General features: G+C 40.0%; 1 protein-coding gene across 3 annotated transcripts in view; it reads right to left on the reverse strand.

Annotated features, from left to right (window-relative positions):
* Ap3b1 (adaptor related protein complex 3 subunit beta 1) overlaps positions 1–25,756 on the reverse strand; it is a 194,720-nt gene that overhangs the window by 76,945 nt on the left and 92,019 nt on the right. For all 3 annotated transcript variants that reach the window (XR_005869832.1, XM_005065647.4, XM_040728840.1), the window contains exons 15-19: positions 21,320–21,496; positions 12,790–12,976; positions 11,704–11,834; positions 5,834–5,963; positions 3,288–3,441 (exon numbers count right to left, since the gene is read on the reverse strand). Coding sequence is in view for 2 of the 3 variants with exons in the window: in XM_005065647.4 (XP_005065704.1) it covers positions 3,288–3,441; positions 5,834–5,963; positions 11,704–11,834; positions 12,790–12,976; positions 21,320–21,496 (779 nt within the window). In the remaining variant the exon portion in view is untranslated. The remainder of the gene's footprint in view (positions 1–3,287; positions 3,442–5,833; positions 5,964–11,703; positions 11,835–12,789; positions 12,977–21,319; positions 21,497–25,756) is intronic.

Genomic DNA, 25,756 nt, shown 5'->3' on the forward strand with positions numbered 1-25,756 from the left:
ATAAAGATGAATTTTGAAATATAAACTATAAATTACTCATGCACACAAATTTAAGTAATTTTATAAAACACAACAAAGATGACAGTAAGATTCCAAAATATGAAAATTAAATAAGAGCTTCTGAGATGGCTCAGGGAGTAAAGATCACTGTTGCAGCCTCATGACCAGGGTCTGACCGTCAGGACCTACACAGAGGTACAGAATCTCATTCCACACGTGGTTCTCTGACCTTTGCATGTGCACTGGGAAGCATGCACTCACACAAAAACAAAATTTAATGAATACTAATAAAGGTAGTGCTACCTGCAACCAAGTAAGCTGGAACAATTTCAAATAAAAAATCATAAAACACTAATTGATATAATCTTTAACAATATAGAAAAACTATGAGATGGGCAGCTGGTTTTCTAGGAATTAAGAGCTAACTAACAAATTCTGAGAACCTAGGCTAATTTTTAAAACAAATGTCGCAAAATACTGCTTACTGATAAGTTTAAGGGTTTCTATCTACTTTTGTCAACAGACCTGCATTTGGTAGATTTTGGTTCTAAGAGAAAGATCTTATATGTATTATATAAAGAATATTAATTAGCTCAGAGGAAATTCTTAGTTGTTTAATTAGATAGGGTCTTGTTTTGTTGCTATGTAGCCTAGGCTAGCCTCACACTTGGTCTTCTAGTCGCATATTCTCAAATATTGGGAAGAAGGTGTATGCCACCATGTCACACTCTAACATGGTTCTTGTTTCACTAAAAAGTGCTATTCACTTATCCACTAGGTCAACTAGCATTTATTACTAACTTGTTCGCTTCATGCTAGGTACTAAAATAACAGCAGTTAAGATACAGATGACCCATGTGTCAACTAACAGTGTCCATAGTTCCCTGGAGCACGCAGAGAAACACAATGGCAGAGACAAGACACACAAGCAATGAGCTGCAAAATGCAATGAGAACACTCAAAGGGCCACCCATACTGGATATCCAAGACTAGGAAGCTTCTTGAGAATAAGACGATTTGAGAAACAGAAATAAGGTAAGTGGCAAATCCTTCCAAAGGGAAGGAATAGTGTGGAGATGACAAGCTAACTGCCTGGAGATGCTGAGACTTCCCCAAGAATGGAAAGTCTAGTTACCATTACTGTGTGTTTGTTTACTTATACATGCGTTCACTCACTTGTGTCTGATCTTTTATTTTTTTAAAAATCTACCTTAGGGTCTAGTCAGCAGTTAGGAGTGTTTAGAGCTCTTACAGAAGACCTTGTGTTCAGTCTAAGAACACACATGGCAGCTTACAAATCTGTAACTCCAGTTCCAGGGGATCCAAGACTTTATTCTAACCTCCTCAGGCTCTTGCATGATGTGGTACACACGCATATATTCAGGCATGCATCCATGCATGCACATGCAGACACACATGGACACACACAATCAACCAATCTGAAGTTTTTTGGTTTTGTTTTGAATAATCTACCCTGGGCCAGGCAGTGCTAGGCACTCGATTCCAATGATCTACTGCAGATGCTCTTATCCTAGGTACACTATTAACCCACTTACAATAAGGAAAGCAACATTTGAGGTCAAATAACTTTAAGGTCACACTGGCAGAAGAGGGAATCATGAACTCTGAATTCACATCTATCTCTCTCTGACATTCTATTTCCCCCTCTACCATACTACTGTGTTTATCATGAAAATAATTTGGAATGTAAAATTCAAATTTAGTGAGAACTCTTGTCACTACTAAAGGGCAGTTTCTGAAGATACTTAAAGATTATCAAGAGCTGCCAATTCTGCTGGCAACTGGTAAGCAGATTCTAAGAGACAGCTGCACAAGCCAGGAGGAGGGAGAGGGCAAGGGAAGAGGAATCGATGGTTCTCAGAATTGATTTTTGTGGAGGAAATATGATTGCTGTTTATTAAAAACGGAGCAATGGCAACATCTCAGAGCACATGTAATTATACTTGAAGATGGAAAAATATGTTGTTTTCTCTCCTACAAAATAATGGCAATATATATTATCCCCAAGTCATTGTTTAAAACATGTACTTGCAAATAAAAAGGACTTAAAGTGTCTTGTGGTTCGCCTTGGTGTAACAATTACTTTAAATTCAAACATAAAATGAAGATTAAAATTTTTCTTTTGGAGAAAAAAAAAACTAAACTAATATGTGATTACAAACATATACCATGATGGCCTGTCACCTGAAGAGACACTGCCGTGCTTTCCAGAAACAGGTGCTTCCCCCAACAGATCATCACATCTCATCAAATGTGAAAGCCAAGCCCAGTGTCCTCAAAGACCAGGTGATCACAAGCCAAAGCACTCTCCTGAAACAAGGTAGCTATTCTTTCCAGATAAGATTTTAAAGGTAAAAGTGTTATTTTATTATGCATCACTCAATTCTGATGATAATTATTGTTTATCTTACTGCTTAGAGTTTCAGATGTTAACCTAATGAGAAGAATTTATTGGTAACTAGGTTTTTAACTCTGCAATGATGAAAAGCCTGTATTAATTTAACCTACAGATTTCATTTGTTCTGAACAGGAAAAACAATATAAATCACTTTTAAAATCATTAAATCCTGACTTAAATTAATAAAGTCATAATTAGGGCATTATGCTGTGTTTGTTATGGAAGTGGCAGGGCGAGCTGCTTTAATTACTGTCTGTAATAAAAGGAGCAGAGAGCGTACTGCGCCCAATCAGTGCTGTCAGCCACAACTGAGCCCAAGCTGCAAGCTCATCAAGGGAGTGGGCAGCAGGGCCAGGGAGTCAGCAGAGGCCACTCCGACAGCAGTGGGGAAAACAGCCACACAATCCAAGGTATTAGCCCCAATTACTCAAAATCTTAATGGTGCTTTAGCACACGAGGCCACTGTTGGTAATGGCAGATCTTGAGAAGCACTAACCTTTAAGTATCTCCTGCCTGTCTTCCTTCACAGCCTCTGACTCTGGTATTTGGATCATAATCTTTTTAATGTAACATTATTTAGAAAAATCAATTGTCTTAGTTACATAATGGCAATGTGCTGAGGGATTTAATTTTAGTCCTCAGCAAAATTGCTGCAAAAGGTAATTAAGTGTTTCATTCCCACTGCTTGGTCCCCTTCCAAGGTGATACCAACCCTAAGATCTGTTCAAGTTCAAAACGAAACCTAAGCACAGTATGTCAAGGCTTAAACATCTACTTTGGAGAAAATACACAGGCATTTCCCATCTCTGTGAATTAAGGAGAAATAGTAACCCTGAACTTCCTGAGGGAAGCTGACGAAATAACTCACCTTGTCCTCTTCGTTCTTGAGTTCCTCTTGGCCACCCTCTTGCCTTCTGCTTCTGCCTCACTTCCGGTCTCACTCTCCTGTCCGCTGGAGGGGTCCTCGCTGCTGTCCTCACTGTCACTGCCTGTGTCTCCACTCCCACTTCCAGACTCGCTCTCTGAAAGACAGACCGACTGCTCCTTCACTTACAACCGTTTAATTACACATAGGAGATCATAACCATCACGGTGACTAGAGGAAAGCAGGTCCTGACTCATGGAACCTGTCTGTTCAGAACCATCTGCTCAACAGGGACTCGGACGGACGGATGGACAGTGACTGAAGGAAAGGCGGTGCTAAGTCCTATCAGTCCAGAGTTCAACAGGGACTCACACAAAAAGAAGTTGTTCAGATAATGGGGAGAGTAAAGACAAAATGTACAAGGAAGCCAGCTGGAGAGAGCCTCTTTCAAACCTAAAGCAGTTAGATATGGCATGATATATATTTTTTAAGGAGTGTGGCATAAGAAAGCAATAATTCTGAATTTTGCTACTTGTAACTGAAATTTTTATTTAATGAAGGGAAGTCTTACAGCAAGCAAAATTCCTAGAGTTATGACTTACTTTTCCTAGCCCGAGAGAGACTGAGATTATACACCACACTAATGTTCTTACAGAAGTGATGCATTAAGAGCTGGGCATGATGGAGCACACTTGCAATTGCAGGTTCGGGAGACTGAGGCAGGAGGATAGACTTAAGTGCCATGCCAATCTGGGCTACATATGGGCCCTTCTCTCAAAATGCATAATGTTAGTGTATATGTTAAAATGCAGTGTCAGTGTTTTACTACTACAGATGACTATAGGTGCAGAGCTGTATACCAAATGAAAGGACAAAACGCTGTCCCTGCTTACCACTTACACATTGAAGTGCCCTCAGCGAAAACCAACGTGTAGTTAAACACCATTCCAGCACCTGCTCATGAAGATTCCTTTCTACACCATAGTGCACAGCCAGGACAGCCGGTGCTTTTAGACTGTCACAGAGTGGGGTATGAAACGGTTCTCCTGTGAGACCATCTAGGTTCAGATCCTGGCTCCGCCACTTACTAGCTCTAGGGCTACAAGTTACACAATGTCTGGCTCAGTTTCCTTTGCAGGAGGGAAATAATTCAGAGTTGTGATGAGTTCATGATTTGAAACGTGTAGTGATTAGAGTACCACATGGGGAGACAATCACCATGGCATCTTTCACAACCTCACCCTCACCCAGACAAAGCTTCTAAAGGAAGACACTTGGAACTTTCTGTGAAATCAAAGTTACATACACACACAGTAGGCCAGTTAACTAACTGGGTTATACTGGAAATAACAAAAAGAAATTACATTGGCTGGGAGGTAGCTCGGGGGTAAAGTGCTTCCTACAGACGCATGAGGAGCTCCATTTGGCTCCCTATAACCACAGATGAAAAAGCCAGGCATGGTGGTGTGCATCTGTGTAACTGGTGCTGGGAGGCGGAGGGTGGGGAGGGCTGCTGTCAGCCAGGCTACGGCAAACAGTAAGGTCTAGATGCAGCGGGAGACAGCCTCCCAAAAATACGGTGGCCAGAGAAATGGTGCTTGCTGCCAAACTGAGTTGCATCTCCAGAGCCCACATGATGAAGGAGGAAACGGACTCCTTCAAGCCGCCCTCTTGTCTCCACACAGTGCCTCCCTCGCACCCATGCAAATGCACACATGCAAACAAAGCTTGAAAAAATAAGATGCACAGTGAAAGACACCCGACATTCCCATCAAACCTCCACACGGGCACGCACAGGTGACTGCTCACACACACACAGGCCTGCACCACCCCACCCCACCCAAAGAACCAACTGGGGGCAGGTCACAGCATCGAAATGTCTGTGTGTCTGTCTCTGTCTCTCTCTCTCCACATGGAAGTCAATGGCAATCTGGGCCCAGTTCTTACTAGGCAGTTCTATTTCCACCAGGGGCTACAGTAGAGCCCCTCACACAGGACCACAGGACTCACTACTGTGCAATTCAGACAAGCTCACGAAGAGCCACAATGCTAACAGAATTTCAAACAGCTGTTGGACAACGCTTATCTAGCAACAGGCACAAGCTTATAAACAATCAGGAGGAAAACACACATGTAAAGCATAAAATAAAGCACGCCATGCTGGCCTCTACCTCCCACATGCTGGGACTAAAGGCATACAGTTTTAAATATATATTTGATAATTATTTTTACTTTATGTGCACTGGTGTTTTGTGTTCTGCCTATATGTATGTCTGTTGGAGGGGTGGGGTCCTGGAGCAGGAGTTACACACAGATGAGAGTCATAAAGGTGCACTTTGAAAGTCTTCTCTTCACCTAGCAGATGGAAAAGCAGGGGCCTGCCTCCCTTAGCTGGCACCAGAAGCCCAGGATTCTGAACCCACACTATGCATGTTTCTCACTGCATATGGCCCTCAACTCGCCAGCTGGAGGGTGACAGAAAGGAATAAGGGGCATTCACACGCACTCTATAGTATGAATAATACAGTCTGATAAATTATAAAGCTCACCACTGTCGCTGCTGCTATCAGAGGACTCCTCTTCCTCTTCCTCCTCCTCTTCTTCCTCCTCAGATTCAGAGTAAAATTTCTTAGCAGGTTTTTCGTTCTTGGATTTCCCAACTGGGGTCCATTCTTTTGCCTATTTATATAAAGAAAACAAACATTAGTAAATTCTTACTAAGTAATTCAGACTCGTGAAAAATGTAATTGTGAACTCTGAAGAAAGTTTGAGACTTCAACAGGGAAACCAACTGTTGTTACAAGTCCCAACAGCAAAACTATCCACTTTTAAACACAGAACATAAACTCTCATTCAGAACCCACTGTTAAGTCACGCATTATGTTTCCAGATTATTTAACAAATGTTTGTGCTTGGTGGTCCAGAGAACGTAACCTACAGTGACAACAATACTATATGTAAACAGTGTGGCACTTAAGAGAGACACAGAGAACGTAACCTACAGTGACAACAATACTATATGTAAACGGTGTGGCACTTACGAGAGACACAGAGAACGTAACCTACAGTGACAACAACAATACTATATGTAAACGGTGTGGCACTTAAGAGAGACACAGAGAACGTAACCTACAGTAACAACAATACTATATGTAAACGGTGTGGCACTTACGAGAGACACAGAGAACGTAACCTACAGTGACAACAATACTATATGTAAACAGTGTGGCACTTAAGAGAGACACAGAGAACGTAACCTACAGTGACAACAATACTATATGTAAACGGTGTGGCACTTAAGAGAGACACAGAGAACGTAACCTACAGTGACAACAATACTATATGTAAACGGTGTGGCACTTAAGAGAGACACAGAGAACGTAACCTACAGTGACAACAATACTATATGTAAACGGTGTGGCACTTACGAGAGACAAAAGCAAGCAAACCATAGTGAATGAAGGCAAGAAGTGAACATCATCTTTCTGCAGTAAGTCCTGTCTTCTCTCTCCCACAGCCTCAGCATCTAACCCACGCAGTGAGGCTGTTGCATCCTGGTTTGGGCACCTAAATCTCCTCATACTGCAGCAGGCTCCTAAGTGATAACCTTGCTTCTCCTTTCCATTGACCCCAAGCAAAGCTTGCTAAACACAGCAGCTAGACTTGCGTCCAGCTACTCTCTGGCTTCAAACCTTGGTAGCTCTCAATTTACTCCGATAAACAGGCCAACTCTACAACAGTCTGCCTGGCCCGACTCAACAAGCTGTCCCCACTCCCTCCTCTTCCTTTCGCACACTCCCCTCCAGCCCGTTCTTACTGCTCCTCCAAAGACTCCAGACCTGCTCTGTCTGAGGGCCTTACATCAGCTATCTCAGCACAAGCTCAACTCCTTCAGAACACGGTATAGCTGCCTTCTAATACGCCATGTGATTTACTTGTCTTTTATTTCCCAGAGTGGACATTTCTAACCTTGCACACTGAAGCATCTAAGTGTATCTATCACAGTGAGTATTAGTTATACCTATTACACCCTTAAGGCTTTCAATTTTATGCTCAGAAAATATTTGCCTGCATTTAAGTAAATTATATTCTTTGATGTTCACTAAACACAGTATTAGAAGAAGTCTTTACTACACACCTGTCCTAACAGTGACCTTAATTCATCTTGGAAAAATTACGTTTCATAACCTTCTCTTCTAAAAAGCAGGAAAATGTAGCTTTCTCAAAAGGTCAAAATGGTTAAGACTCACTTATTTACTACACTTTTAATTGAATTTTCATTGTGTGACAGCCTGATAAAAAAAGTGTGTGTGTGTGTGTGTGTGTGTGTGTGTGTGTGTGTGTGTGTGTGTGTGTGTGTGTGTTGTAAAGGAATTTACAGCATGACACAGTTCCTAATCCAAAGATTGTTCTCAACACTAAAGGCTACTTACAATTTTCTGAGACTGTTTTAAAACACTAATACAAATAACAAAAATGTTAAAGCTCAAAAGCCCCAACTGCCCAAGAGAAGCTTCAGTAGCCTGAAAAATTATTACCTGGAAAATGACAAGAAAACTAATAAGAATTATCTGAATATAAGACTTCCTATTTTCATTTAGTTTTAGACATTTAAGGGGCAAAGCCTAGCAGCATTTAATTGACTGTGGTTTGACCGCTACAACACGGCAAGCAAGAACAGAGGAAAGAGGAGAAGAGATGGAGGGAAAGGCATGAAAGCTAAGGTCCTCTACACAGATTGTTGCCTGTATGGTTACAAAGAAAAATGACCTTGATATGCAAAAGACAGTCTTTGTGCTACCGGAAAAAAAGGATTTTCTGTAACTAAACAAAAAACTCCAAAGGAGCCACAAAACTTGCTGGTACCTTAATATAAATATACATTATATCTGATATCCTGGAAATGGTGGTGTGTAATTCAAAGTGACTTCCAGTGTCAACCTGACTAGGCTCCCTGTTGTTTTGATTAAAATGTCAGATTATCTAAGCCTCAGCCATTTTTCTTCCTAAGTTATATTTCATAATAATGAGATTTGACCTTAGAGGATCACTAGATAGTAAACTCAGACTAATATAGTGTATCAAGTGCACAAAGCACATTCTATGACTCCAGGGGGGAGGTGGGGCATGGTGCAAGGCAAAAAGGATAATCTGGACAATACTTTCTGCAGTTATGGATGCATTTCAGAACAGAACTAGTTATATTATGATTACAGTTCAGTGTACCCCTCATAGAACATTTTAAGACACTATCTCAAAGACCGGTAGAACGAATCTGTTTGCTACATGGTTAAATGGACATAGTAATCTGGTTCAATCAGCTATAATTATTCTCCGTGAGTTATTAATTATTAATTTCAGTAATAAAGTTAACAAAACGAAAAAAATCAACTTGTCTCTGTTGAAATTAACTGAAATTAACAAAACAGGTCCCCCAGAGAAGGGGAAAGGGACAAGATCTCCTGAGCAAATTGGGAGCATGTGGGTAAGGGAAAGGGAGTTCGGAGAAAGAGAAGGAGAGGAGAAGAAAAGAGGAGGGGAGAAGAGGACATGAGGGAGCAGGAAGGTTGAGTAGGGGGAAGAATAGAGGAGAGCAAGAAAAGAGATACCATAATAGAGGGAGCCATTATAGGTTTAAAGAGAAATCTGGCACTAAGGAAATGTCTAGAGATCTACAAGGATGACAACAACTAACAATCTAAGCAATAGTGGAGAGGCTATCCTAAGTGCCCTTCCCCAATGAGACTGATGTCTATCTTATATGCCATCCTAGAGCCTTCATCCAGTAACTGATGGAAGCAGAAGCAGAGATTCACAGCTAAACACTGAATTGAACTCCTGGAACCCAGTTGCAGAGACAGAGGAGTGATGAGCACAGAAACAGCTGACTTGAACAAGGGGGAGCTCATGGACCCCAGACTGATAGCTGGGAAACCAGCATAGGACTGACCCAGACCCCCTGAATGTCGGTGTCTATGGGGTCTCTGGTAGTGGATCAGTATTTATCCCTAGTGTACAAATGGACTTTGGGAGCCCATTCCACACAAAGGGATACTCTCTCCAAATGATATGATGGACTCTGAAGATACCCCAAGGAAGGCCTCACTCTCCCTGGGGAGCAGAAAGAGGATGAGATAGGGGGTTGGTGGGGTGTGGGGGAGGAGGGGAGGAGGAACTGGGATTGATATGTAAAACAAGACTGTCTCTAATTTAAATTTTAAAAAAGACCAAAAAAAGTTAATGCTTGGAACACATGAAAATGCAAGAAGCCAGCTAACCAATATAAGAACACTACAGAGATAAAATTAAATCTCACAGCATTGTTATCCATTTCTGAGAAGACAAACTTTTTCCAGAGAAAGAGAGAGGAAGGTAAAGAGATAGTGGATGTGGTGGGAGCCAAAACATTGTGTACCCAATGAAGAAAAGGCACAGCACCTTAACAGCAAGCAAGCATAACTATCAGGAAAGAGAATGTCTGCAGAAGAGTCATAACAGAGAACATTCTCTTCATATCCCAGTATCTGAAAAACTTGTACAATGAGGCAATTATGCTGAACAATGTTTAGATCTGGGAGAAAACCAGGCAAATTTATCTGCAAGGGTGAGCAGACAAGCAATGAATTTTCATAACTTTCATTTATCATATTTATTTTTTATTTTTAACGTGTATATTTTATGTGTTCATGGGATGGGGGCTGAGCATGAAGACTAGTCAGTGTTGGGTAAGTTCATGAATAGGACAGGGTCTCTCACTGAGCCAGGAACTCAGCAGCATAGCCACAATGGCTGGCCCATGAATGCCAGCAACCTCATGTCTCCAACTTATCAGTGCTGGGTTTACAGATGTACACCAGAACAGCTGGGTTTTATGTAGGCGCTGGGGACCAAACCCAGGTCCTCAACAGTGCCATCTCCCAAACCCTGTTTTTATAACTTCTAGATTTTTTTTTCTTAGCCAGCTTTAAATACAGACAGTTTGCTAAAACGTGAAAATGATGGCACCAAGCACAGAGAACAACGCAGATCCTCAAACAAACTCAGGCCTCCTCATCTCAACCATGCAGGAAAGCATGAGGAAAGCATGGCCGACACGGAGGACAATTCCTGTCTACAGGAGCTATGGGAACCTACAATAATTAGGATCTCTAAACCTTGGTTTCTTCACCTATGAAACAGAAATACTGAGCCAGGCCTGCTAGTGCACACACCCTTAATCCCAACACGTGGGAGGCAGAGGCAGGCAGACCTCTGTTTAAGGCGAGCCTGGTCTACACAGTGAGTACCAGGAGAGCCAGTGCTAAACAAACTCTGTCTCAGAAAACCAAATAATAATGATAATAACAACAACAATAATAATATCATTATGAGTTTTAAGCATGATGTTTGCCAAACATCTACCACGAGGCTCTGGATTGGGATATGACTAATCATCGGCTGCGGGACATGCTCCAAAGCTAGTATAAGGATTATATTCAAAAGAAAGCTGCTTCTCAGGGGAATCATGTTATATGGCTCTGCTCATTAAAAGGATTATGTTTAGAGTAACAATGATTTGTTCCTTTGCATGTGGAAGAGAACAACGAGGTCAACTAATTTTCCAAAAGGAGTTAATGGTAAAGAATTCTGATTATATGAATTCTAGTTCACTGTGCCATTAACATCAGAAAAACATCCATAATGTAATTCTCAACAGCTCTATTTGAATTAATCCTACCTTAAAAAGCAGCAGAAATATTCTACGTAATTTCTAAGTACAAGCAAAATGTCCTTTATCACACTTATTTATAAAGCAATAAACAGGTAATATTAGTAAAGAATATCAACTATTTAAACCTAATAGCTAGTATCTTTAAGAAAAGATTTAGAAAAAGTATTATGGCAATTTTTTTTGAAAAGTGAAAACTGTATATTATTCATTTTTAAGTGTGACCTTGTCAAGGTCATCTTTGGTACACAATGCTCCCCACTTATTTTAAACACCACTTAAAACAGGGCTCATCAGAAAACTCAGTACATTTTGTTCAGGTTTTTCTTTTCTGGAAAAGTACAGCAAAAATTATTTATAAAAACGTTGACAGGAAGCTTACGAATCTCTAACAAAGTAGAAAAAGTTCAATCCATTGAAACTAAATACCTTAGAAATTGAATCTACACAGCTACAAATGCAATCACACAAATGCGACTGGCACTGATGCAGAGAAGACAATTCTCTATTTCCTTGAAGCAAAGAATAGTGCACGCACACGGCAAGAAAAACAATATTTAGTTCCTATACAGCAAGGTATATCTAACACATTACATTCAGAATCACTCAAACAGCATTCCGTTTTCAGCCCAAAGGCTTTTATATAAAACGATAGTTATCTCAGAAGCTCTCATTGCAAGAACAAAATTAATCTCAGAAAGGTCAACTTACTGGCTCTATTACTTCTACATTGCGAACCGATGGGTCAGGCGCCACCTCTGGCCAATTAGATAATTCCAGGTACCCAGAGGCTTTAATGTTGAGAGTATGAGATAAGGTGCCAAGCTGGAAATGATCCCTATCTATTAAAAATGGAGGAAAATAGAAAATAAACAAAATGAGCTGTATATAACAGATAACAATCATAATCGAACTCAAGGTAATTGGCATATTACCACAAATGTCAAGGAATAAATACAAACCAGGAAGCTCTTCATAGGTCAGAAAACAGATCTCAGCCCATAGATTACAATAATCTCCCCCATAATGGTCAATAAAAAGCTAATCAGTCAGTGTGTTTAGAGGTGTTGCTCTGAAATGTAGCTTCTCTAAAAATTACTTTACTGTGAATATTAGGAATGACAGTGCAGTTAAACAATCCATATACATGTCTTGGCACAAACACATCCAGAATTTCAATAGTTTTTCTGCGAAACTGAATTAGACTTACCGTTTTACAACAATTAAATAAGAAACAATGTGAAAACCGAGCTATATAACCACGCATTCCAACTATAATAGCTACTTAACTGATAAGATATTTAATTAGTCCCTTTTTAAAAAGCTGGGGGGAAGAATACAAGTTTCTTCCTTGAAAAATGAATTTAAATTAAAAAAGACATTTGTATGAAATAATTTCTCCTAGAGATGCTAACATAAGTGTACACAGATATTTAATTGGTAACTTACTATTAAGGTAACTTAACCCTCAGAAAATAAAAGTATTTAAAGCTGAAATAAAGCCTGTGTCTTATAAAAACAAAACAGCTATTTTATCTACTATTTTATCCACAGCTATTTTATCAGTTAAGCTACCTGAGGAAAATAAAAACCAGAGGACCTGAAATTATTTAGGCAAATGGGGCTACAGAAATACAAACTTTAACAAACATAAAAATAAAGCTTGTCCTGAACAGATGAATGGGTACAAGTAACTGTTCTCATATATCGACATGGAAGTCATGTGTTTTTCTAGGAGATAAATTTGAAGCACATCACATCGACACACTTGTTTTACAGCTATGCAGTCTGATATACCTTTAAAAGGAGACTCGAGCAGCGGTGCAGGCTTCTGTGCTAGGAAGATTTTTTTGGCATATTTACTTAAAGCTCCACTCTTCTCATTCGGAACAATAAGCTGCCTAATAAATCTTGTGCGGTCTCTGATGTCGTAGTTTTGATCATACTTGCCGAGATTTAATATGTACTGGGTAAGCAATTTTGTCTGTTCGAAAAAAACAGAACAAGTTGAAAATACGGTTATTTATGATTATTGATAACTCTGGATAAACATATTTAAAGACGTAATAAAAATGAATGGTTATGTCAAACAAATGTCGTTCCATGGGGAATATGCATTTCTAACATGGCAAATGGAATTCTGAAGCCAACGCACATGTCCTCCTCTGTGCTGGGGAGGTGAATGCTGAGCACCGAGAAGCAGCCATGTGCTAGATTATTAAACTGCTGAAGTGGAAAGAAAGGCATCATTAAAAAAATAATCATATATGGCAAACCCGCTGAAGGGTCTACGTGAGAATAATGAATGTGGAAATACAACTAAAAACATGGCACTCAAAACTTAATCGGAAAAATATGCAGGACATCAAAACATCAGAGAGTATTAGGGACTGGCAAACTGCTTCTCCTGAGGTGTGCTTTATGAAGAGATACTGTCCCTGGCATACGCAGTGTCTGCACTCTGACTGCACTCAGTTACTTTACCCTGAATTATGACCCATTAAAGCAGACACATGAATCACTGAACTGGATTACTGCAAATTATTTGCAGTGCATTTAGCTGTTACTTTTTCATAAAAGCAAGCTGCTGATGCCCTCTAAAAACTAGGATAAAAGAGTTCTTCCATTTTTCCGCCATGCTGCTTATAGCCTCTAGTAATATTGGTCATTTATTTATTTACGTAAGCTTTTACAGTTTAATCAGGCTTGCTAAGTCAACTTCTGAATGCACTATATTAACATATATTGAGATGATTTTAATAATAATTAAACCAAAATTGGAATGTAACATAATAGGTTTGTATTTTAAACTACAGTGTTTGTAAATGAAAAAGCAATTTTAATTTAAAAGGCTACATGTGTACAATTGTAAATATAAGTTAAGTAGGATTTACAAAATAAGGAAAAAATAACAAAAGGATAGTAAATCATTTACATTAGAATATTTTACACACACTAGAAACAGATAAAAACAGAATCAATCACAACAGGGAAACGCAAAGACAACGCTAGAATAAACACGTCAGAGATCAGGAATGGGTGCTGCATCTTAAAATAATAATCATCTGAGATGACTGACTGGGAGAGGAAGCAACTTCTTTTGGCAGCAAGGTGTTTAAAAGCAATGATCTAGGTTTGTTCAGGAAGAATTATAAAATGCTTGTAGATCTTTGCCGAATCGAGTAACCAACAACTGATGTCCATGTTGCTTCATCTCTAAGTAGAGACTGATTCCTGTTTAAAAGAATGACAACCAGCCAGCATCTGGCAGATGAGAAATGCATCGCCTTACACAGGGTGTGGTACACTGAAGTGTGACTACCCGGAGCGGAGAGCTGTGAACTCATGTACCCAATACTCTCCTTAAATCAGAGTGGAAAACCACAGCTACTTAACACTCACATCCTTCTGAGCACTGGGACTGAGAATCTGCAACTCAATTCAACCAAAGAAATGAATTCTACTAATACAACTTAATAAACTAGTAGTCATAAATTCCTTAACACCCAAAGTTTTACAGAATTTAACCTTTAAAATATGTTAACAGACATCATTTACATTGAAAATAATTAAAATATGTATGACTTATAAAACAGTTATATTAAAATGTATTTTCAAAATAAAATTCTTGACAACATAAAAGGTATACCTATATGCAATGATGCATTGAAGTAAGTAGAATAATTATTATCACACGCTACAGTAATCGAGTTCTTTGCTGTTTGTCTTTATTAGTAATGCACTGGCATTTCTCTGAAGAATGTATTTTGAAAGGTATCTACTTTAAATAAAGTCTTATATTTTTCAAAATTAAAATTTATATTTAAAAATTATGAAATTGCTAGTATTTTCAATGTATTCTCTACATATGATATTCGTGTGTGTGTGTGTGTGTGTGTTGTATGCATTTTGTATGCATGTGTGTTTGTAGACCAGAGATTAGCTTGGGTGTCTCCCTCTGTGCATTCCACTTTATGTTTTGAGACAGGGTCTCTCACTGAACTCAGAGCCCATGGATTGCATCAACTGACTGAACAAGGAGCAGTAGCAGGATCAGCCCCTCCCCTCCCGCCAGCACTGGTGCTACAAAGTATGGGCCACTGCACTTAGCTCACATAGCACTGAACAGGGCCATGGCAGAGCTGAGGTTCAAAGCAGAGGTGAAGGGATCTACTTGTATGTTACTATAATATAACCATTATGGACACTGCCTCATTAAAAATTAAAACTGGGACACATCTTAACTGGACAGGACACTGAGACAATTATCATGAATGAGATTTCTCAGGGAAAGGGAATGACATTTAAGTAAATAAGTGACATTTGAACATCACGAAGGTTCCAGTTCAAAACACTAAGTAACACTGGTTACAAAAAAAAATTATATAAGCCAAGAAATGAGATAAAATAGACTCCAACAGAAGTACTCAATACCCTCTGCTCTAATTTATTAAATTTTGGTTTTAGTTTAATTTTCCTGATTAGATTTAAGAAACTGTTACTGCTACCAACTAATAGCTAAGACTATCCAAACACTATTTACAGCAATTACATGCTCTTCATACGGACTGGTACATAGGCAATGGAATCTGAGGATAAGCATTACAAAAAGTAAGGAATTTTTTTAAATTTGAATTTTTCATACAATATATTATTTATTTATTTATTTAGCGGCAAGCTTGCTTCACCTGTCAATCCCAGCTCCCTCCTCTCTCTCTCTCCCCTCCTCCCCCACCCTCCCTCCCTAACCCCCTACTCAATCTCCACTCCATTTCCCAGGAAGGGTGAGGCTCTTCATGTGGATATCCAGAGTCTGTCATTTCATTTAGGGCAGGGCCTAGGCCTTTCCCAAGAGCCCAGGCTGAGTTAGCATCCCTCATTGTGGGAGGGACACCCAAAGTCCTTTTGTGTGCCAGGGATAAATACTGACCTACTGCCCAAGACCCCATAAATTATTTAAAATATCTAAGATATGAGCACCATATCCTTACCTAAATAGTCTAACAAGTAATAAAGTGGCAATTATTTACTCAAACAATTAAGTTCTTCTAATAACAATTACACATTAATGACAAAGATATGCTCCGGAGAAATGTAATCCTTGGGCAGCTCCTTAGTTGTGGGGCCAGAGTGCACTTACACAAACACACACAACTTCTACATCACCAAGTACCAGTGGAGCCACCACTATATACATGGTCTGTTAATGTCCAAAATGTCCTTATACAATGCATGAATGTTGTTTAAAAGTTAGTACAAAATAATAATGGTTATTTGAAATAGTCATAAGACTAGCCTAAGACACTATTACTGCAAGGAATGCAAAAAGACAAGCCGAATTCAGCATTCAGTATAACAAGTTATTTTTTAAAGGCAAGAGATTGATAAATATATGTGGAAACTGCATTAGAATTCTTAACCTACCCTAGAGGCAAATCTAAGCAGTTCTACTGTTCTGTACTTTTATGACCAAAAGGTTCTTTTCTGTGACTTGATGAAGGTTTTAAATTCAACAAAAACCACTTTCCTGCCAATTTGGAAGGTTTTCTAAAGATCTCCCTGTTTGTTTTTTGTCGAAGCAGGGAGTACTGGGAATTGAGTTGAGGGTCTCAGACATGCCAGGCAAGTGCTAAACCATTGAACAACAGCCCTAGTCCAGGTGTTCCTTTCTAGTCCATATTTACTTCATCTTCTTAGTGGGGGGGATGAGGGAGAGAGAGAAATGAAAGCTAGGCAGTAACGTCATAGCACCCAACTTTTGTCAAATGAAAACAAAGGGTAAAGCAAGGAGATTGCTGAAAACGAAACATGCTCCTAACTTTAGGAGGGATCCCCAAAATTTCAGTGCAATTCACCCAGTTTCCCACTGTGAATCAAAATGTACCCAGTGAGTAAAAAGTGCTCACTTTCTAAGTAGCAGAGTAGAAACTTGAGTATCTCACAGAATATCAAAAAGTAAATGAACCACATCTGTACATATCACTATTTCTAAGACATGACATGAAAGGTTGCAAAACGATAATAAAGTAGAACACACATAGAACTAGAAGGCAATGCAACTTTATTAATGCATGCTCTTATAATGAAAATAAGCTTGACTGACTGAAACACATCAACAGTTCAGTAGTGGTCACCAATAAGGAAGAAGAAAGATATGAACAGAAGTGTCAAGTGCCAAACACTTTTTATAAGGAGAAATGCAGCAAATGCTGACAGTGATTGGGTCCTGAGGACAGACAGACACATGTATTTTTCCTGTTATGTTCTTTTCCATGAGTTTGCAATTTGCCAATATAAAGACAGGTGATAAGAATAACACTGACTTATTTAACTCTATAATGAAAACATCAGATATTATTACTAATGTTTCTTAGAGGTATCCTTTATTTACTTTTAATTGCTAATAGCCATATTAACCAAGCCCATGCTGAGTCTTCATACCTTGTTTCAGGAACTCAGACATCAGCAACTGTAACAAGTCATAATGCCTCTCCCATTTCCCACATACAGTGACACCATTTCCCTGTGACCACTCCAACATGATGTCCACTGGATATTTTTATCTAACACTGTTCTCCACTAACTAGCAAACGAGGGATTACACCACACTTCCTTCAGAATGGGTTCAAATGAGTAGGTTTCTCCTTGAAGAAGAAAATAATTACTGGTAGCTGAACTGCCTCCCTTATTGTTAAAATAAAATCTGGTAACTTGCCAGAAAGTAAATGGTGCAGCAGGAATCAAAGGTCTGTTCATAATCACATATGCTCCCAGCACTAATAACACATAGTTCTAGGGTAGTCACGACACAGAGCAGATTAAAAACTGCTGCCAAAAAAAGGGTGGTGCAGAGGGAGAGGAAGAGGATGACAGTATAGTGGGGGCATGTGTGAATGTAAACACATTATCTGTATGAAATTGTTAAATAAGAAAAGCTATTTCCCAAGGATCCAAGGACAAGCTTTTATCTAAAAGAGCCTGGGGTTACAAGTTTGGTTTACTTAAGTTCATATTTTTTAAAATACCAAGCCATATTTTAGCAGATTAAAAAAAATACATAAAGGAGCTTCAAGTCATACAGTGACATAAAATACCAAATAAAGCAGCTCTATAATTCTGTCAGTAGAATACATACTACCTAAACTACATAAGAGGTAGAATGCTTGCACAAATACCTGGGTTCAATCCTCAGTGTCTCTCTCTCTCTCTCCCTCCCTCCCTCCCTCCCTCCCTCTCTCTCTCTCTCTCTCTCTCTCTGTCTCTCTCTCTGTCTCTCTCTCTCTCTCTCTCTCTCTCTCTCACACACACACACACACACACACAAACACACGAATACATACCACTCAAAGTAAATGACCTGGACCAATAGGTTGTTCTTCAGTGAAAGGGTTCAGAGACAGAGGAAGAGGGGATCAGAAGATGAAGAAGACAGAGATGACAATAAAGTGTGGTATTGGAAGGTCTTGTACTAAGAAGTACAGCATCTTTATCTTCCACCTCCAGAGGAGAAGTGGGGACAGACAGCAGGAGACTAGTCAAACCACGCTGCACAAGGGGACACAAGGAGTTCAGGAGCATCCCACACTGAGCACACAGGGCCTTGCTCTGTGTCCCTGGCTGGCCTGAGGCTCACTATGTAGATGAGGATGTCCTCAAACTCAGAGAACTCATCTGTCTCTGCCTTTGCAGTGCTAGGTTAAAAGTGTGCCACGCCTAATCCAGCTTTATAATTTCTATTTGATTTTTTAAAATAACTTACATTTCCCTCCTGAGATTTCTTTTCAGTCATTATGGGTTTACTTTTCTTATATCACTAACCAGATTTCTAACAGTTGCTTCAAAATGTTTACCTGTAAATCCAGCTTTGGTTTCTATGAATATTTTTCCTTCTTAAAAGTGGCGCACGCCTTTAATCCTAGCACTCGGGAGGCAGAGGCAGGCGGATCTCTGTGAGTTCGAGACCAGCCTGGTCTACCAAGCGAGTTCCAGGACAGCCTCCAAAGCCACAGAGAAACCCTGTCTCGAAAAACCAAAAAAAAAAAAGGTCCTATTTTCCCAATCTTTTCTTTGGGTTAAACATGAAGTTTACTGCATTAAGGCTGTGTACTTGTGAGCAATTCTGTCTCTAGCACTCTTTCAGCTTTCCACGCTGAGACTGGAAGTCCATTAAGCCACCATTGTGGTTCTCCATATACAGAGTAACTCTGGATTACAGACACCATCTCAACACTGTTAGCATTCTCTAATTAGTACTGGGGTTTTGCTAGTCTCAGCACACAGTTAATGGGTTTCAACCTGTACACTCTACTTCCTGGCTACACCTCAAACTTCAGGCCAGCTCTTTCATTTTTAGGGTGCTGTTCTGAATCCACCATGCACATGTCTGTGTCAGGAGTCATCCAAAGGCATGAGCAGGTGACTCCGACTTCCAGGCTCTTCCACTCTCAGCACTGGAACCCTTCCTCAGCTCTGTCACGTCTGCAGCTTGCCTGCACACTGTCCTCTCCTTTCCTCTCAGAAGGCAGTTACCGTAGTTACCATGTGCAGCGCCTGATGCCGCCCACCGTCAGGCACACCATAACCCTGAGACATCCCCCTGAGCCCCGCTCCCCAAGCCCGTCAGTCTGCAGCGTCTTCTTCTCTGTCTTCCTTCACTAAATGGTCAGGCGGCTGTGCTTCTGTTCTGTGTCCTAGTTTCCCGTTTGTATCTATTATCTCCAGAAATATGCTTGTTGGGTTTAGAGGTTAGTCATGGGTACTATTCTCAGGAGCCATCTACCATTTGTTGTCATAATTTTTTATTGTTTATTTATTCAGAGAAAAGGGAAGGGAAGGAGGGGGAGGGGAGGGAAGGGGAGGAGAGGAGAGAAGAGCGAGTCAAAGAGCAAGTCTGCCATGACACTGAGGTGGGGGTTAGAGAGCAACTTGTAGGAGCTGGTTCTCTCTTTCCACCACACGCTTCTCAGGGCTCAAACACAGGCTGTCAAATCTGGTGAAGACTGGGACCCATCGAGCAACAGCACCTCCACACACCCCTTGTCTTTTTGAGGCAGCGTCTGTCTCTAACCGACCGGGAGCTTACCAACTAGACTAGACTGGATGAACAGCTAGCCCAACATCTATAGGCTCTACCTCCCCACTTCTGGAATTGCAAGCATGGACTGCCACAATTTTACTTTTATCTTTAAGTGAGTTCTGGATATAAAACTCAGGTACTCATGCTGTTCAGCAAGAATTTGACCAACTGGGGAAGTTCCCTAGCAGCAAGTATGGACATTATGGAATAGCAAAATTTATGATTCAACTATTCTCTTTGTATACAGATTAATGCAATGTACTATACCTTATAAAAACTGACATACACATTCTCTAGAAGCTTGTAATTCAGTGAAAGTTCTGGAAAGGTTCAGTGAGTCCAATATCCCAGGGACTCAGCTCTACAGATAAGTAATAAGACTTTGTGCAGAGCCAGCTCTAAACAGTGGTCTGCTTATACTTAGTTTTAAAAATGGCAAAAATAAATACATGCAAAAGAACTTTTACATTTCAGTCAAAGCAACTTACTCAGATTACAGTACACACTTTAATGAATGCATCTCTACAAATATCCTCAATTCACCAAAGAGTTTCACAGCTCTGCCCTGTCCTCTCCCTGATGGGGGAAGTCCTTCTGTATATATGTTTGTCTTATTAGTTAATGAATAAAGCACTATTGGCCAATAGGGAAGCAAGAAAGGTGGGAGTAGGAGAGGTGGAGGATTCTGGGAAACAGAGGCATAGTCAGCCACCACATAGGACTCGAGAGTAGTAAGAGCTTTGAACCCTTTCTCCAATAAGAGAAGACCACATGGAAATACTCAGATTAGCAGTTATGGGTTAATAATGAAGTCAGAGCTAGCCAATAAGAAACCATAGCAAGTGGCCAACAGCTTCATAATTAACATAGGGTCCTGTGTGTTCATGTGGGACTGACGCGGCTCTGGGACCAGGCTGGTGGGAAGAATCTCATTACACCTCCCTCGCATGTTCTGCACACTGTATACTGACCCCCTCCAGTCCCTTCTCAAGCGTCTGCCATTCATAAACATTCATCAACCCGTCCTTCCACAGACCTTCTGAAACTCCCTCATCACAACTGCATCTCCACACAGCTCTTCTTCTGAGCCTGCTTTTCCTACTACTAGATCAGGATGTCTTGTTGGCACTCCTCCTCAGGACCTAATACAAACAGGGCTGAGATGCTGAGTGCATGGGGCAACTCGTGAAAAAGCTTCAGGCGCTTGGTAACGGAAAGCACCTGTAAGGTAAATAAAGGGCAGTCTCTTACCTGCTTGGAATTGGTTAAATACAATTTTGCTCCAAGATTTAAAATCTGCAACTTCACCAGATCATCTTCACTGGTGAAACTTTTAGCCATTTTCCTCAGCACATCAGGGGCAATTTTAGGAACGCGTTCACAGTTTTCTCCAATTAACCAAAGAATGCTTGCTCTAGCCACAGGAACCTAGCAGGAGAAGCAGATCACATGATTAGAAGTGAGATAATCATACACTTCTCAACATCAGCACAGACAAGGCTTAGAACTGCAAAGGTTTCCATCTATTGTTAACTATATGTATGTAGCTAGGAGCTGCTCTGACACTTTTAAGGTTCTCTTGAGTTGTCAAGTACAGACGCAAAGGTAATCTCATGAAAGCTGATCGCAGAGCTGGAGCTCGCTCACTGGTTAACAGCGCTGGCTGCTCTTACACAAGACCTGAGTTTGAGTCCTGGCACCCACATGACAGCTATAATTACAATCCCAGGAGATTCAATGCCCACTCCTGGTCCCCACAGGCACAAAGCACACATGAGGCATACATGTAAGCAAGATGCCCCTGCACATTATATGAATAACAATTCTAAGATGATTATCAAAGAAATGCTCCAGAAAGAATCAGTAAAGAACAAACTACTTGTCTAGAATCTGGGTCCTTTTGGAGCCCAGCAAATTCCAGACCAAATCTGGTTGAGCGCAACACTTGCTTGTTCCTGTTGCTACTTCATGTTGCTGTGGCAGAAGTGGGCTGTACTGTACTTTGGTATTATAATTTTTAAAATAAAGTACACTTCAATATAATTTGTTTTCCTAAAAATCAGTGGCTTGCTACAAATTGGAAACCTTCCATCAGAACCATTAAGACCAACATTTTAGAGTATGCAAATTAGTTTTATTACTATTTGCTTATTTGTATCCTCCCTTATTCCAAAAGGAATTTGAGAGGCCATGTAAATTAGTTCCTGTGAACATTTTCACCTAGCATAGAAAATATGCTTTTTATACTAAGTGAGAAATCTGATGGCTACCGTAAGTGGTAGCCTGACAAGAACAGACAGCATGCCTTTCATGAAGCCCCTTTACATGGCCTCAAAGTCCTGCTGCTTCCTGTACAGCTTCACAGGTGTTTACAGTCTGACTTCAAAAGAAGAAAGCAAGAATGTGGTAAAATTACATCCAGCCATGTCAGACATTTTTAAAATACTTGTTTTATAATAATATAAAATATTAACATATGTAAACCAAGTCAACAGAATCAGAGGTCATCAACAATGTTTGGAAATAAGTCTACATTTCCTAACACTGTAATTCATGCTTAAAATGAGCTTAGTAAGAGAGGAATCAGTCTGCTTATGCAATGTAAAAGGGCCTAAGGGCTACATCAAATCTATTCATGTAGTGTGATAAAACTAATATCCTTACTGTACACTGATTTCTGGAAAGAAAGAGGTTATTTCTAATGTTCCAAAGGTTACACTGCATTAAGACCTTACTCCCAATCTATTATTTTAAATTGGGCTAAAGAATAGTAATTGAGTGGTGCATTAAGTTTCCAGCATAGAGCAATTCAAGTGGCTTTCCATAATGAGAGGTACTTCTAAATGAGAATATATAGGCAACTCAGAGTTCAGCTGTGCTAGATTTATTTTTCTTAAGTATTTTACTTTACATTGCAACCCTAGAAATCAGAGTTCTACAACATAACCCAATTTATTGTCCAATTTTAATTATTTTTCTTTTGGCAGCATACCTATAATTTTCCTTTGCAATTAAAAAGACAATCACAAAATGAAGGCATTAAAACACTTCAGACTCATGAGTATATTAAGATTAAAATAACAGTATTTTAATACTCTAAGCATTCATAGTAATAACATTTGAAAGAATTAAAAATTAATAAATCAATGCTAACAATGAGAAAAGTAAAGATAGTGGTGGAATAAAAGGGATAACATTTGGAATTTTCTAGAACTGACTTAATAAACTTCCTAAGCAAACATTTTTAAAATATAGAAACTTCTAAAGAAGAAACAATAAAAATAGTATATTAATCTCTTAATAATGCTATTTTATTAAAATGTCAGAAGATAAAGAGTCCCAGCACACAGCGGGCAGGAAGCAGGCAGATATCCCAGCCAGTTTAGGCTACATGAAACTGTCTCAAAAATCCAAAACCAAATAATAAAGCCTTAAGAAACTAACAAGATTACTGTTTTGTCCATCTGGTTAGAGTTAGAAAACTAATATCTTCCTATTCAATCCTTCCTTTTCTCTCGCAACTAAAACTACAAACAAAAAAAACTAATTACCTTGTTCCCCAGTTTTTTCAATAACAAACAGGAACAGTTAACTAAAACTCAACCAGTAATACAATACAATACAATACACACACACACACACACACACACACACGTACCCACACACATACACAGTCAAACATAGTATAATATTCTTTTTATGAACCTCTACTTTTCAATATTCTCAAAGACCAACTGGCCTGTAAATGACTGCGTCGATTCTTTACTCTAAATGCCGAGCAAGTGGTTAAGTGCACTCTTCAAGCCTTCTAAGAGAACGTAGTTGCCATTGCCATTTTAACCCATTAACTTGCCTGCAGAAAACAAATGATGATCCCTCCCCCAACACCACAGTTATAAAGAGACATCTAGCAAGATTTTACAGATCGCTCTGTAAGCAGTTCAATTTAAAAGCTATTGTGTTTGAACAATAGCCACGGCACTAGGCAACACTCTAAAGTAAATCCTACAAAATCATCATTTTTATTTATTGAAATTTGTCAAACAACACAGACTAACAGCCAATCAGATCCGAATAGTCAGTATCTGGACTCGTTATGTGTTAAAATGTAGATCTGAATTATTTTAATATGTCAGGGTACATTGAGAGGGACTTGTGAAAGAGCAGCATCCAGTGAGGTATCTGGGCCAATGTGTACCATGTGCCACTTTAGAGTGACTCAGCTGTCCTTCCAGAATCCTAGCCCAAGTGTTCTTTCATGACACCCGTCCTAGAAAACACAATGGAAAGCCCACTAGAGCAATCCTCAGGTGTGCGTTTTATTCTGGAGCAACTTTACTGCAAAAGCAGTACTCATTACAAATAAAGGACATGCCAAAGGACAATGTGGTCACAACCAGAATACACAAGAAGACTACTACAGCCATTATCTCTTTAATCCCAATGAGCTCAAAAAGCAAAATAATGTAAACATTAATCTTCATATTTTCAACTATGCTACCCCTAAAGAACCAATGGAATCAGTCTTAATATGACAAAATCTATCAATGTTCTCTCCTTTTAAAAATCTGCAGTCCTAACATCTAAAGGGTCCCTTCCTACAATTTGTCACAGGGCTTTTGAAAACTAGCTAATTTCTCAGCTAGCTGTCCACAACAGCAGTACACTGCAGACTGTCATTAACTCCACTGGAAATATAAGGACACTGGACCAACAAAAGGGGCAAAAGGTTGCCCACATGTCACAGATCATTAGGAGTATTGCCAGGACTGGAAGTGAACTAACTCTCTAATTCCTCTTGGACCACTGGGACCACCCAACATAGATCACGTCTCATGGTAGAGCATAGCGTCACTTCCATGGCCTCATATGCTCCAATGAAGGACTATGCAACTCTGTCCCATTCTGCTACCACATCCACAATGGCTTCGTCTCTTGCTGTTTCCACAAGAGCCAGACTTTCCAGGGAGGGTACAGGCTCCCTCAAGCTGGTTCCACACTAAGCCTCACTGGAGGTCTGGCTTTCAGTTCTGTTATCCTTCTTCCCAGGGAGGTACTACTTGCCTAGGATGCTGCCCTAGCAGGTGTTTTGGGCCCTTGGTGAACATGTGCAACACGGTACTCTGGCACTTTCCCAGGTCAGTCTGGCTTCTCCTGAAATTGATGAGTTTGGATAACCCCCCAGATATCAAAGTACAGAATCAGGGGAGGTCCCATTTTAGGCTGTGCTTCTCGGGCTCCCTAACTCAGTCATCAGCTCCCAATAGCGGGGTCAAACTAACAGCTGCATTATTCCTGCTTCCACATCCTCCTGCCTGCTGTTCTCATGAGAATCTCTCATGCAACTGGGAACAGAGATGCTGAGGACAGAGTCTACCCCTTTCTGACTCAGGCTTCTATCTGCCACACCCTTTGTCACGTTCTGATGTTTCTCCCCAACCAGTTTTAGTGTTCTGCAAAATAAATGTCTTCTTCAAGCAGGTCGGTTTCCTCTCCTGTGGCTCATCAACAGGGACCCCCATCATCAGCTCCACTTGTTAAAGATCAAGTTTGCACAGCAGAACTGCATGAAGCCTTCTTCTAATTATTTCCATAATAATTTATGCTCCAGAGTTAGCTTCCTCCCTGTGTTATCAGGAAGGGGATTCTGTTCTACTAATGTTTTATAAGCCCAGGTCTCACATGTTA

This window comes from Mesocricetus auratus, unplaced genomic scaffold (genome assembly GCF_017639785.1).
Source record: "Mesocricetus auratus isolate SY011 unplaced genomic scaffold, BCM_Maur_2.0 Super-Scaffold_100020, whole genome shotgun sequence".
NCBI lineage: Eukaryota > Metazoa > Chordata > Mammalia > Rodentia > Cricetidae > Mesocricetus > Mesocricetus auratus.